The 15,000-nt window shown below is 39.3% G+C and overlaps 1 protein-coding gene across 4 annotated transcripts in view; it reads left to right on the plus strand.

Annotated features, from left to right (window-relative positions):
• The window catches only part of LOC106867896 (uncharacterized), a 90,863-nt gene that overhangs the window by 73,591 nt on the left and 2,272 nt on the right, over window positions 1-15,000 (plus strand). For all 4 annotated transcript variants that reach the window (XM_052970869.2, XM_052970870.2, XM_089358025.1 and 1 more), the window contains 2 exons: window positions 10,589-10,932; window positions 14,705-15,000. The exon at window positions 14,705-15,000 is cut by the window's right edge and continues 2,272 nt beyond it. In XM_052970869.2, coding sequence (XP_052826829.1) covers window positions 10,589-10,932; window positions 14,705-14,807 — 447 coding nt within the window. In that variant the 3' untranslated portion in view covers window positions 14,808-15,000. The remainder of the gene's footprint in view (window positions 1-10,588; window positions 10,933-14,704) is intronic.

The raw sequence follows: 15,000 nt of genomic DNA on the forward strand, positions 1-15,000 counted from the left end.
GATCCCACTCCGTGACAGCTTGGGAAAGTTTGTTTTTTATTTTCTATTATAGCCCCAGGCCGATCAATTGCTTGTAGGTAAATTTAATAGACGGAAACTATGGAGGCCCATATGTGTCTGTGTTTGTTCTCCTTCCTGTACACACACTACTTGGTGCTTGACAACTTAGCGATTTCGGGAAGAGAAACCGACTGATTATGTACCTGACTTTAAAAAAAGACAAATAGTTCAGTTATAGTAAAAGCTGCTGCACAGTAGGTTGAACCAGACACCACATGGTTGTATAGCAAGCTTCTAACCACACACCATCAAAAAAAAAAAAAAAAACTGTTCTCTCCTGCCTTTAAAAAACAAAACCGCACGCACACATACATATTGGATAATATGATTGTGTGTGTACTGTGTCTAGTAAATAGACAAGATGGTCATAACTGGAGTGTCTTTGATCATATATATGCCTATTCAGTGTTGACTTGAGGCAAGACAACACTATCCCCCCTACACATACACATACACTCTACCCAATTCCACACTTCTCATCTACTGTTCTAATTACTTAAACAGTTCTGATTCGTGACACTAATTTATTCAATCTGATCTTCCATTGTTTATCAAACTTTAACCTTTATTCATTTATTTCTTGACTTGTTTATTCATTTCATTTTATTCTAAATTTAAATCCATTATTCATTCTTGTTGTGTTTCTTTTAAATCTATTTCAATATTATTTCATGTTATTCAATTAAACCAAAGTATAAACGTGTTTCCTTGTCCAAGGCATTTTCATAAGCTTATTCTAAACGTTTTTAGACATTTTTTCTTCGTCAACCCTTGTTTCATTCATTCTGAGTAATATAAAATTTTCCGTTTCATAAGTCCCAGAATACTCTTGTGGTTGGGAAATAGCTAATGTGTATCATATATAATGCATGCACACCAGGGAAATCTGTCTATCCCATATATCACAGATAATACACAGGAGAGGCAAAGTGTTAACAACAGCTAGAAAGAGCAGCTAAATCTCACTCCATGTCACACTGGCCTTTAAAATAAAATGGATTTATCATGGCTGGAATGCCTTTTAATACAGTTTAACTTATAACATATATACCAGCCTATACGATAAGTCGCTCAACCCTCTAGAAATAGCATCCAAATGTCTCTCAAATCTTGCATCACCATCATGAAAAAAGTGGGGCATAACTAGAGATGAATGCCCCGCTGACTTTGTTTCCTCATTACTTGCTAAAATCTTGATATTTTTTAATAAAGATTTCAGCAAATATCTTTCAGATGACTTAGATTACAAATATATCAGAATTGGATGTGAGAAATAATTGGAGAGAGTGGAGACAGATTATTCGGATACCTCATCAAATCGTATGATTGAAACAAAGCCAAAGTTTATGAATTATCTGATCCCATGCCAATTATTATTATTATTTTCCTCATCAGATCCTAACCTAATCATAATCTACACCATCTGAAATGTACTTGTTGAAAATTGTTTAAAAATATTAATATTTCAGAAATTTGTGTAGAAACAAATCGAGGTGTGTGAATTATCCACACCACCGGGGAGAAAAAACATTTCACAACAAACTCCAATATTTCCTTATTTACATCTTCTAAAATGTGTCCCATTAAAAAAAAATATACCTTTGTCAGAATGTTACAAAGAACCAAATCCAGAGTGAAGACACACATCTATAGTTATGCTATAAAGGGAGGTACTGATCAATGTTGTATGAAACAGCACACGAAATAGCAGCATGAACATGGCTGGAATGCCTTTGGTAAGTCTGCTCGACCAGGGCTGACTGCAGTGCCGTCCTAAAGCTTGGACATACTGGGCAGCTGCTTGGGAATCTCGTAGGTCTAGGGATCCAGTTAAGATATATACGCTGTGGCTTGTTGTCAAAAAATATATAAAATTAATGTAAACAGGTCCAATACATTGCTTTGCTTGGGGTCCTATAATGTTGCTGAGATAGCTATGGTTGACCAGGGGCTAAACTGCAACAGCAAATACACAAATGAACCAATGAGAGAACCTCCATAGGTAGCATTACAACCGACTGCATACAGAAACCAAATCTTCCTCAGATTTCATTCTACCTTTAAATTATTCAGTGTCCTGTTTTTTTGTTGTTTTTTTATCTCATAATACACACACAAAAAAAAAAACTGGATTGTCACTGTTGGAATGCATTTAATCATCGACCTGCTCAACCAGGCTTGACCTGGAGTTAAACAGCATGTAAATGTTTTTAAAGAGGTTGGTTGACTTGTTAGAAATATCGGCCAAATCTCTCTCGAATTACACCTCATTACTGACCAAGAAAAGAGGATACACTGGATATCATTGTCTTAGCGTCCACTTTTCCATGCTTGCATGGTCAGACAGAATGTGACGAGGCAAATTTTCCAGTTGGATGCCCTTCCTGTTACCAACCCTCGCTGCTTCCAAGTAAGGCAAAATTTCCTCATGGGCTAATCTGTTATCACCTGATTGGAAAAGGATTTGATCAGGTAGTTAGCATGCAGTTGGATAATGCCTTTCAGTTCAACCATAAACTCTTAAAACTTGAAGAAATTAGCTGTTCATTGCAGTATATTCCAACAAGATGGTGCACCTTGCTGTTCTACAAAAAAACCATTTCTCTAATTAATAAATGACCACATCATCTCTTAGATGTGATCATTATAAAAAAATTTTTTAATTGTTACATATGGTATTTAGCCAGTTTCAGGTTTAAGAGAAAATACCGTAGGTTTGGATTACCCCACCCCTGCAAAAAATTTGGTAAAAAGCATGTTTAATCACGTTGCTTTTGTTCAAATTCTGCCGAAGTCAACTTTGCCTTTCATCCTTTCGGGGTCAATAAATTAAGTACCAGTTACATACTGGGGTCGATCTAATCGACTGTCCTCTTCCCCCAAAATTTCAGGTCTTGTGCCCAGAGTAGAAACCAATCCCGTTGCTTTTGTATTGGAGCCAGAGATGTCGTACTGAGAACTCTGTGAGATAAATGGAAGAGAAGAGAAGTGAAAACAAGTTTAGCATTAAACAAATGTTACCAGCAGCACCGTTGCTTCCCTCTCTCTATCTCTCTCTTCATCAGTGTTTCTCATTATCTCTGTTCCACTATTCTTGAAAGAGGAAGACAAATACAGGTTGACATTTCAATGCCTCCTCACTTGACAGACATTAGTGTGGTTTGAGGGAGATTTGCTTGCTATGTGTCAAAATGTTATTCAGAGACTTTCCCTGTGTAATATCCTTTATTCTAGGCACAAGGCCCAGAATTTTGTTAGGTGGGGGGTGCAGTCGATTAGATCAACCCCAATACGCAACTGGTACTTAATTTATCGACCTCTGAAAGGAAAGGCAAAGTCAACCTCAGCAGAATTTGTACTCAGAATGTAGAGACAGACAAAATACCGCTAAGCATTTCGCCCAGCGTGCTAATGATTCTGCCTGCTCACCGCCTTTCCCTGTGTAATATCAAACGATAATAAATATGGTTGTTGTGGGTGTTTGGATTACAGTTCAAGAATACAAGGGCAGACATATATACAGATGATTCACGTTAATGCACCATGATAAAATACTTTCTACTAAAACTGTGCGTATGTAAGTTCTGTGTGTGTGTATTTATGTATATATTCTTTTACTTGTTTCAGTCACTTGACTACGAACATATTGTAGCCCTGCCTTTAGTCGAACAAATCGACCTCAGAACTTATTCTTTGTAAGCCTAGTACTTATTCTAACTGTCTCTTATACTGAACAGCTAAGTTACGGGGACGTAAACACACCAACATTGGTTGTCAAGCAATGGTGGTGGGGACAGACAGACACACATATATACGACAGGTTTCTTTCAGTTTCCATCTACCAAATCCACTCACAAGGCTTTGGTAGGCCCGAGGCTATAGCAGAAGACACTTGTCCAAGGTGCCGCTCAGTGGGACTGAACCTGGAACCATGTGGTTGGGAAGCAAGCCTTTTACCACAGAACTACTTTTGCGTGTGTGTGTGTGTAAGGATTCAAATATTCAAACAGCTCACTATAAGCTCTCCACTGGGTGTGCGACTTTCAAAAAAGTGGCCGAGTCTAGGATGCCGGATTAACGTCACTGTCGTTCCGAAAATCCAGGAATCACAACGGGGAAGAGTATACAACAATTAAGCAAAATAATTAACACTTCCTCTCTCACTTCTCCTATTTTGATTAATTACTGTGTGTGTTCGCACACACAAGTACATATACGTATCCGTAAAACATGTGTATACGATTTATATGGGGGGGGGGGGCGTTTCCATTGCTTGCACGAGTTAAAATATGTTACCTTGACATTTTACGGCTGCATGTAAACACACACTAATTATATATATGCGTGTGTGTGTGTACGTATATTGTATGTATGTGTATATATGTGTGTGTATGTGTGTGTATATACATACATATATATATATATATATATACGTATACGAGATAACATGGTAGCGTTCATTTCTCTCTCTCTCTCTCATAATAAAAACAATTTTATATTAAACTGAAAGATTACTCAAGACTTTTTGTGGAGTACATGCTTTTACGTGACTTCGAACTCACTGTCAACATTATTCTTGTAAAAAGAATTTAGATAGAAAGATAGATATCACATACAGCGTTTCACCCCTTTCATACATCGTCTTTCTCTCTGTTTCACACTTTCTGTAACATTCCTCTCCCTCTCTCTCTTTTCCCTTCGTGCTGTGGCCTTGTGTCGGATACAAGACCTCGTTAATGTGGAAATAATGATAGTAATTTATAATAGTGTAATAATAGGCAGGGAGGGGTGAAAGAGAGAAATGACAGGGAAACAAGCGAGTGGGGTGGGGGGGTTAATGATTGTACTCTGATGATTGTTGAATTGGAGGTGATTGTGTGTTGTTTAGTGTTTACGGTTACAGAGGCGGCGTCAGGTTTCCTTGGTTACGCACAGAACAAAAAGAAATAGTGTTTATTGATATTTTTTTCCTTTAACTTGAAAAATCAATGTTAGATGAATTCGTTCGATTTTTTTTCTTTTTCTTTTGTATTTAAGCCTTCATCGTTATTAGTCTGAAAAAGAGGTAAAAATTTATTCGAATTTCAAAAAAGGTAAACAAAAAGTTGTGGAGGAAAAACAGAGGTACAACACAAAAATACTATTATAAAAAATATATTTTTCTTGTTAATTCAAATAACATTTTATTGTGTCCGAAGGGCCTTATTATTTAACACACTCACCGGTTCGATTTCCTCTCATTTACATACTTATTCTTTGTAAAATTTTCGTTGCGTCTTGCAACCTTTTCAATAGTGAAAAGAGAATGACTCTCCCCAGACCAAATAAAATACGCTTCAACACACGAATTCACATAAAGAATCTTGTAAAAACGAGAAAAAAAAAATCAAATAACATTGGAAAGGATTATAATTTTTTTTTTTTAATGGAGAAAGCGAACGAATTTATCTGACAATCCAATGTTATCGGGCGCGCGCACACTGACACGATGAACTGCATGTAGGCACTCAACTTGCTAGAAATAGCAGGCAAATCTCTTGTCACCTTTTACTTCTTTTAGTCATTAAAATGCAGCCGTGCTGGAGCACCGCCATAAAGAAATTTTGTTGAACGAACATACTCCAGTACTTATTTTTTTAAAACCTGGTACTTATTCTATTGGGTTCTTTTTGTCGAACCGCTAGAATACGGGGGATGTAAACATACAAGCACCAGTTGTCAAGCAATGATAGACACACACCCACACACACGACTGGCTTTCTGCTTCCGTCTACCAAATCCACTCAACAAGGCTTTGATCGGCCCGAGGCTATACTCCTTTACTTGTTTCAGTTATTTGACTGCGGCCATGATGGAGCACCGCCTTTAGTCGAGCAAATCGACCCAGGACTTATTCTTTGTAAGCCTAGTACTTACTCTATCTTTCTCTTTTGCCGAACCGCTAAGTTACGGGGACGTAAACACACCAGCATCGGTTGTCAAGCGAAGTTGGGGGCACAAACACAGACATACATACACATATGCGACGGGCTTCTTTCAGTTTCCATCTACCATATCCACTCACAAGGTTTTGGTCGGCCCGAGGCTATAGTAGAAGACACTTGCCCAAGGTGCCACGCAGTGGGACTGAACCTGGAACCATGTAACTGGTAAGAAAGCTACTTACCACACAGCCACTCCTGCGCCTCAAGGATCTACGCAGTGGGTTTGAACCCAGAACCATATGATTGGGAAGCAAACGTCTTATTGTACTGCCACGCCTGCGCCTATGCCCATACGACGTGCTTCCATATAGTTTACATCTATCAAATATACTCACAGGGCTATAGCAGAAGACACTTGCCGAAGGTGCCGCCCATAGAATTGAACCCGAAAGCCCATGGTTGCAAAGCCTCAGCAATCCCAATCACACACTGCGATCTCATACTACAACTGCACGCTGCGTCCCGCTCCGCCAAGGTTCCCCCTATCCAATATTCGATGCTATTCACTCCATCTTCATATTTGTCGCCCTCGGTTTCGATGTCTGTCCACAATGCGGACATAAAGGTTCTGCACTTTTCGACGTCTGGCCACCGCCACCAGGTTTTTTGTTCTGCTTCCATCTCTTGAGCCGAATCGTTCGTTTTACGGTCTTCCCCCACTGATGCGCAATACCCGCTTGCTGCACCTCATCTCGAATGTCCCTCTATCACGTGCAGTCAGCCACTCGTCGTGTCTATACTGCACAACATACGTATAAAATGTGTATATGTGTGTATGAGTGTGAATATGTCTGTATATATACATATATATACAAGTGTATCTATCTATGTATGTGTGTATTGTATGTATGTATATATATATATATATGTATGTATATATATATATATATATATATATATGTATGCGTGTGTATTGTATGTATGTGTGTGTGTGTATTGTATGTATGTGTGTGTGTGTATTGTATGTATGTGTGTGTGTGTGTGTATTGTATGTATGTGTGTGTGTGTGTATTGTATATATGTATGTGTGTGTGTGTGTATTGTATATATGTGTGTGTGTGTGTGTGTATTGTATATATGTATGTGTGTGTGTGTGTATTGTATATATGTATGTGTGTGTGTGTGTATTGTATATATGTATGTGTGTGTGTGTGTATTGTATATATGTATGTGTGTATTGTATATATGTATGTGTGTATTGTATATATGTATGTGTGTATTGTATATATGTATGTGTGTGTGTGTGTATTGTATATATATGTATGTGTGTGTGTGTGTATTGTATATATATGTGTGTGTGTGTGTGTGTATTGTATATATATGTGTGTGTGTGTGTGTGTATTGTATATATATGTGTGTGTGTGTGTATTGTATATATATGTGTGTGTGTGTGTATTGTATATATATGTGTGTGTGTGTGTATTGTATATATATATGTGTGTGTGTGTGTATTGTATATATATATACGTGTGTGTGTGTATATTTATGTGTATGTTACTTAATAACAAAAGAATGGCTTAACGACCATCCCGAGGTGCAACACAATCCTCCGTTTCGATCGATGGGTTCACATCCTGCACCTTGTAAATGAAATACAAAACGCCAAAATCTTATAAAGGTCGGTCAAAATGACAAACAGTATTTAGTTACGACGTTTACGATGCCATCTTTCGTTTCATCCTCTCGGGATTTAGTAATTCATCATACCTCTCCTCGCCACGTCGTTTATCTTGTAATCCTTCTGTTCCTGTGAGAAATATATGAGCGAAGACGGCGCACAACATTGGACAACACGAGTGTGCTTTACTAAGTTATCTCCCTTTATATTTTCGGTTCAAATCTCGCTGATGTTGATTTTCTGTCAACCTTCTTGGGGGACGACGAAATAAGTACCAGTAATTTATCGAAGATTTGTTTCTATCAGTTGTATTCCTCTCTACAACTTCATTTCTTCCCTAATACCTTCTACTTATAAAGACATCGGGACCAAAAGCTGAACGCGTGGTCTCACTCTAAGGGAGACAACTATGTAAGGTCATTAGCTGACGCTTGTTGCTTTGTCTTTTGTATTCGAAAACCGGATAATTTTCCCGTCTCACTTCTACTGTTACAATAGCTTGTCGTCTCTGTACTTCTTAAAGGGGCTCTCCGCTTTAGACACATGTGATCTTTATAACCAGGTATTCTATGTAAGTCAGGTGGGATTGATTGTCAACATATAATGAGGCCTAAGTGGACTAGTGGCGATGGCGGTGGTGGAGAGTACGCGTTGCCGTGTTTGGTTGGTTTCTTCTGTGGTCTGAGATCAAATTTCGCCGGGACCGCTAAGTGAATATCAAGCACGTATTAAAGCATGCCAGAGATTTTATAAATTTGTAGCCCTGTTCTTCAGAGCAGTAGTTGACAAATGGGGAGAGCGATGGACGATGTACTTCTTTGGTACATCAGAATTCTAACCCCGCCGAAATTGTCTTTTCATCTTCCTAGAATCAATTAAAGTAGGTATCAATCTAATTAATTATACCTCCTCCTCACACATTTGTAAGCGTCTACAAGACAATATTTTACTCAAAGAAGAACTCCACCGTAGCCTTGAAATCGGCACAGTGAGCACTCTTACCTACTTACTGTGGCAGACGCGCAGCCAGAGTAAGGATAGGGAGAGTGCCACCTGAAATTAACGAGGACTGGCTTGTGGCAACCATCCTCTACAATATAGAGAAGAAAGCAAAGATACTGAAAATGTCAAAGACAGCGGAGGTCAACTAATGGGGATATGGCCTGGAAGTAATGGTACATATCAGCCTACCTGACCTCCACAAAATTGTGGAAGAGATAATCCTACCCGAATAAACCAGATTGAGAATCATGGTGGAGAGCAGACCGCTAGTATGTTTTGAATGTGGAGTAAGGGGGCACATAAAGGCAAAGTGTCCCCAGAAATACAAACAGGAGGTGGAGTGCCAGGAAGAAGTAAATGTAATAACAGAGTTCACTGAGGTAGAGAGGAGAGAAAATAGTGAATCCCCTCCGAAAAAGAAAAGAAAAGTAGAGAAAAAGTAAAAATGAATCACTGGGAGATCGAACACAGGAACCGGAGCCTTCAACAAGTAAGGAAGAGGAGGAACGGAACGAACTGGAAGACGAGCAGCAGAGCGAAATAGAAATACCAGTAGTAACGACAGAAAATGAAGAGAGAATATTACCCAAAGGAAAACATGAAAGACTGATAGTGATGTACGAGAAAAGTGTTGAAATAGAAAAATGAAAGGCGTAATAAGGGTGAGATTGGCAGAAAAGGAGAGTAAAAACCTGAAAGCAGTGTTGCTGGATGACGAAGGGGCAGCTAGACTGACAGAGATATTCGGAAGCAGAGTGGACAATACACCATCTTGAGTTCGATACGATGAATTACCACCAGTGGTAAATTTTGCAGATCTAAATATTTTTGTGGGGTAAACACGACACAAACTGAATTGTAAAAACAGTAAAATGGAACTTTCTACTTTGTTGGGTAGAAAACCATTTTATCATCATAATTTTTCACACCTCGTAATTCATTCGTAAATCATTCTATGTACCCCACGTTTGTCCTTGTAATGTCCTTTCTATATTAAGGCTTTATGCCTATAATAAAGAAAAAAAACTGGTGACTGTCACATGCTGATGACAGGTTACTTCCCAGAAGCCCAGGTCTGTATGTATCACATAAGGCTAGAGAGGGGAACGATAATTTCCCTTCGCAAATACTAATCAGACGCAGACAGTGTATCGTTAACCAGCTGGAGGAGACGTCTTCCTAGGGCTATAAACAACAGTAGCATCATCCCCTATAGATCAGCCACATTTAGGTGGCAAATATACTTCACAATTCTGTGCTGTTACTGTTTATAACTTGCTCAGAGATTTATTATTGCTTGAATGTTTCTAATTATTATTAAGTTAACGAGCTGGTAGAATTGTTAGCATACTGGACAAAATGCTTTTTGGCATTTGTTCTTGCTTTACATCCTGATTAATGCCTCTGAGATTTTAGCCTTTTAGGGGTCAATAAAATATATAGTAACTGAGCACAAGCGTCAGCATAATTAACTAGTTCCCACCTTAACAAATTTCAGGTGTTATATACCTACTGTAGAAAGAATTCTACTTTGTTTTTCATCCTCTTGGAGGCAGGCTCAATGAAATAAGAATCATTTGAGAACTTCGTTCCTCAAAATGTCACACTTGTGCCTACAGTAGAAAGGATTGTTAATTATTATTATTATTATTATTATTATTATTATTAAGGTGATAATCTGGCAGAATTGTTAGCATGCCAGGCAAAATGCTTTGTGGTATTTTGCCTGTCACTATGTTCTGAGTTCAAATTCTGTTGAGGTCAACTTTACCTTTCATCTTTTCGGAGTCGATAAATTAAGTACCAGCTGAGTACTTGGGGGTCAATGTTATTGACTCATCCTCTCCCCCAAAATAGCTGCCTTTATGGCAAAATTTGGAACCGTTATTATTATTATTATTATTATTATTTCTATGTCTTTCAGGTTATGTCCAATCCAGCTAATACGCCATTTGTTTCACAAAATCCACCACCTCCACCATACTCGACACAACCAAGGCCTGGGCAGAAAACCTTGGAAACATTCCCTTATCCTCCCCCAGCTGGAGCGCACGCCACAGCACCACCCTACTCAAGTTACCAGACACCAGGACAGTACCCACCAATGGCACAGCAAATGCCACCAGGCTATTATGCTGGAGGTCCCTATCCACCGGGACAGCCAGCACCTTATCCTCCAATGCAGCCAGGCTATGGACCCCCACCCCAACCAGTTTACTATGGACAACCTCAGCCATACGGTCAACCTCAGCCATACGGTCAACCTACGTAAGTAATTTTATGATTGTTGTTGTTGTTGTACTTTTTAACCCCAGGTCAGCCTTGGCTGAGCAAAATAATAATCAAAGGCATTCTGTAATTTTATCAGGCATTGCTTGTACATTGTTAGATGCGAGGGAAAATCGCTCTGCTATATCTAATAAGTTAAGCGACTGCTTAGAAGCATCCTTTTCAGTTTGTCTCTTGTAGGGGTCAATTGTGGTCTTGCAAGGTAACCAATACCTTGTAATCCATGAAGTGTAATTAATTGCCAAAGGGACAATTAATTTTCCATCCCTTAAACTTAACCAGGGCTCTAACCTTTAACATGCTGAGCTGGCAGATTCATTAGCAAGCTAGACAAAATGCTTAGTGGAATTTCTGCCAAGGTAGACTGTGCCTTTCATCCTGTTGGGATTGATAAGATTAGTACCAGTTGAGCACTGGGGGTCAATGTAATCATCTAGCCCCCTTCCACAAAATAAAGTTGGGAAGCCCCCTGCTCTAGGTGATGAATTGGCTGAGTGGTTACAGGTGTCTGACAAAGCATTTTGTACTGTTTATTCTGACTTTCTATGATCTGAGTTCAAATCCTATCCAGCAGATTTGTCTTTCATTTTTTTCAGGGTCAGTAAAAAAATTTTTTTAAATATCAGGAGTGGCTGTGTGGTAAGAATCTTGATTCCCAACCACATAGTTCCAGATTCAGTCCCACTGCGTGGCACCTTGGGCAAGTGTCTTCTACTATATCTTTGGGCAGACCAAAGCCTTGTGAGTAGATTTGGCAGACGGAAACTGAGAGAAGAAGCCTATTATATTCATGTGTGTGTGTATCTGTGTTTGTTCCCCTGCTATTGCCTGACAACCGATGTCTGCATGTTTACATCCCCAAAACTTAGCGGTTTGGCAAAAGAGACCAATACAAATACTAGACTTACAAAGAATAAGTCCTGGAGACGATTTCTTCAACTAAAGGTGGTGCTCCAGCATGGCTGCAGTCATATGACTGAAACAAGTAAAAGAATGTAAAAGAAAGCATTTCGCTCAGCGTGCTAATGAGTCTGCCAGCTTGTAACGAGGATAAGTGAGAGAAATTTCACTCTTGTCTGCAGAAATTGAAGGTGGACATCTGTCTCGCAGAACACTGTGATCTGTAAAGGAGAAATCATATTGTCAGTGGTGATGTTACAACCCACTGGGTGACCCCCTTCAGTCATGAGTGACCAATAGATTGCACCTAGAAAGTTACCGTCTCCCAGGCACAAGCCTGGGCAAGGTTGTTTATGGAAGGCCAGCAGTCGCTCATACATACCGGCCTCCCCTCTCCACGCCACTGATGTTATCCAAGAGAAAGGCAAAGGGGCCAATACGGCTTGGCACCAGTGACATAGCAACTCATTTCTACAGCTGAGTGAACTGGAGCAACGTGAAATAAAGTGTCTTGCTCAAGAACACAACACGCAGTCCAATCCAGGAATCAAACTCACAACCTCACAGTCATAAGCTCAACACTCTAACCACTGAACCATGCACCTTCACACACAACAACCAACCAGCTGTCTTCCAAATCACCCTACCCCTTCAATGGTGACCTAGTAACCCACCTACTGTGTGCTACCTAACCTCAATATCTTCAGTGAGGATATTATGTATTCCTCCGCCTGATTACTAAATATCTTCAATAAAAAAATTGACTTAACATTTCAACAATAACAGCAACAACCTCCACTAAACCACTCCACAATTTCTTGTGAAAGATAAAAGGAATACTTGACTCGCAAGTAATTTATCTACACATTGTTATCTAATTTGTTGTCATAGTGAATGTGAAGTGATAGGCAGTAGAGCACTAGACAGCCTAGCAAAGCGAATTAACTAAATAGAACAGTGACTTTGTTCTAAATATGTCCAGTGTGAGATATAGCTATCAGCTGTATCTCCCCCTATAAATGTTTACTATTGTATCTAATTTTTGCTCAAGGCCAGCAATTTTTAGAGGAAGGAGGTTAGTTGTTGTCTTAATAATAATAATAATAATAATAGGCCCTGATACAGTACCAGGCAGTGGCTCTCTTGGTTTCTGATCTTAACTCATTGGGAAGTGTCATCATGCACATTGTTTTGTTTTGTCTTGGTATAAAAAGATGGGCTACAGCAAATATTCTGCTCAATACCACAGATTTGCTTGTCAGTTGTTTGACCTTAACCAGTTGACCATGTCCCTTGGTGGCTGATGATATGTGCATCTCTGATCATGAGCAGAAGTAGTGGGTGGGGAGGCAACATAGCCATGTATTGAAAGAAATTCTTTCGGCTTTGAATAATTCACCTCTGGAAACATGGGTGTTTTGTTCAACATCCTTAAACAACCCTTATTCAGGGACCTTTTGAGCAGGATGGGCTAGTCGATCTCAAGAAAATTCTAACTGGGTCCCATCTGCAAGGTCCATGCGCTGTTTATTATGATGTAAGGCCACAGTGCCATGCACATATGGTTGTGATGTATCTGCCTGGTGTACTCTTATCAGACGGGTAGTCATGATGGGTATTCTATTGGGTTTCATTTATTTGTACTCCTGCATCATTTTGATGGCATGCACTGCTTTCTCACTCAGTAATAACAGTAGTAGTAGTATAATATAGGCATGGCTGTGTGGTTTAGAATTTTGTTTGAAAGCTACATAGTCTTGGGTTCACTCCCACTGCATGGACACTACTCCAGTCATGGGTTGACCAGTGCCTTGGGAGTGAAATTTATTAAATGGAGACTTGAAGAAGTTCATCTTATATATTTGTATGTGTGGGGAGTGAGTGAGTGCGTTTATTCCCCTTTCTTTGATGTGTACACTAATTGCTAACAAGTTACTGTTCGCACCAAACGGTGCCTTTTGTTTACAATCCTTCATGAAAGCATGTTCAGGTTTTGTTTATTTCTTGATAAGTTAAGGGAAATATTATGTTGCATGGAAACAGGTGAAGGTTGGTAGCTGGAATGGAATCTGGCCATAGGAAAATCTGCCCCAGCCAAGTTTCATCTGACCATTGGGGAAATGAATGTTGAAATGAGGATGATATATGATTTGTGTGTATAAGCATGCACTTGTTCCTGAAGTAGTGAGTGTGGTTGTGTGAATGTATAATTATTATTTTTTAGAATGGTGAAAGCAGTTAAAGCTTGAAAAAATATTTTGGGACTAAGGCATGTTATATTTTGGGACTAAGGTTGCTTCCCAACCACATGGTTTCAGGTTCAGTCCCACTGTATAGCACCTTGGGAAAGTGTTTCTACTATAGCCTCAGGCCAACCAGAGCCTTGTGAGTGGATTTGGTTGGCAGAAATGTTAGCACGCCAGGTGAAATGCTTAGCGGCATTTTGTCTGCCGCTACGTTCTGAGTTCAAATTCCGCCGAGGTCGACTTTGCCTTTCATCCTTTCAGGGTAGATAAATTAAGTACCAGTTACGCACTGGGGTCGATGTAATCGACTTAATCCCTTTGTCTGTCCTTGTTTGTCCCCTCTATGTTTAGCCCCTTGTGGGCAATAAAGAAATAACTGAAAGACACCTGTTGTGTATATATTCACTCACGAAGCTTTGGTCAGACTGGGGTTATAGCAAAAGACATTTACCCAAGGTGCCATGCAGTAGGACTGAACTTGAAACCTTGTGCTTTGAAAGCAAACATTTTACCACGCAGCCACATTTATATATACACATACCTAGAAACATACACAAACATTCTGTGTGTTTTTTTTTTTCATCTATTTTTGTCTCTTTTTGCAGATACATTGTGGAGGAAAGGCGCCGAAATGACACGGAATCCTGTTGTTTGCTTGCCTTGTGTGCCGCTTGTCTTGCCTGTTGTTGCTTGGATGCCTTAGACTGACCCTACTTACTGTACCATAATGATAATAGTAATTATAATGTCGACATGGTGATGATACTAATAACAATGTTGGACTCTTCTTCAGCCTTATGTAAAAAAAAAAAAAAAAAAAAACTGACCCCCACAAAAACATTGACCACCAACTCTAAATCTCTTAACACAAAAATGTTTTTAAAAAATTTTTTAAATTCCA

Source organism: Octopus bimaculoides, chromosome 9 (genome assembly GCF_046866305.1).
Source record: "Octopus bimaculoides isolate indiv1 chromosome 9, ASM4686630v1, whole genome shotgun sequence".
Lineage (NCBI taxonomy): Eukaryota > Metazoa > Mollusca > Cephalopoda > Octopoda > Octopodidae > Octopus > Octopus bimaculoides.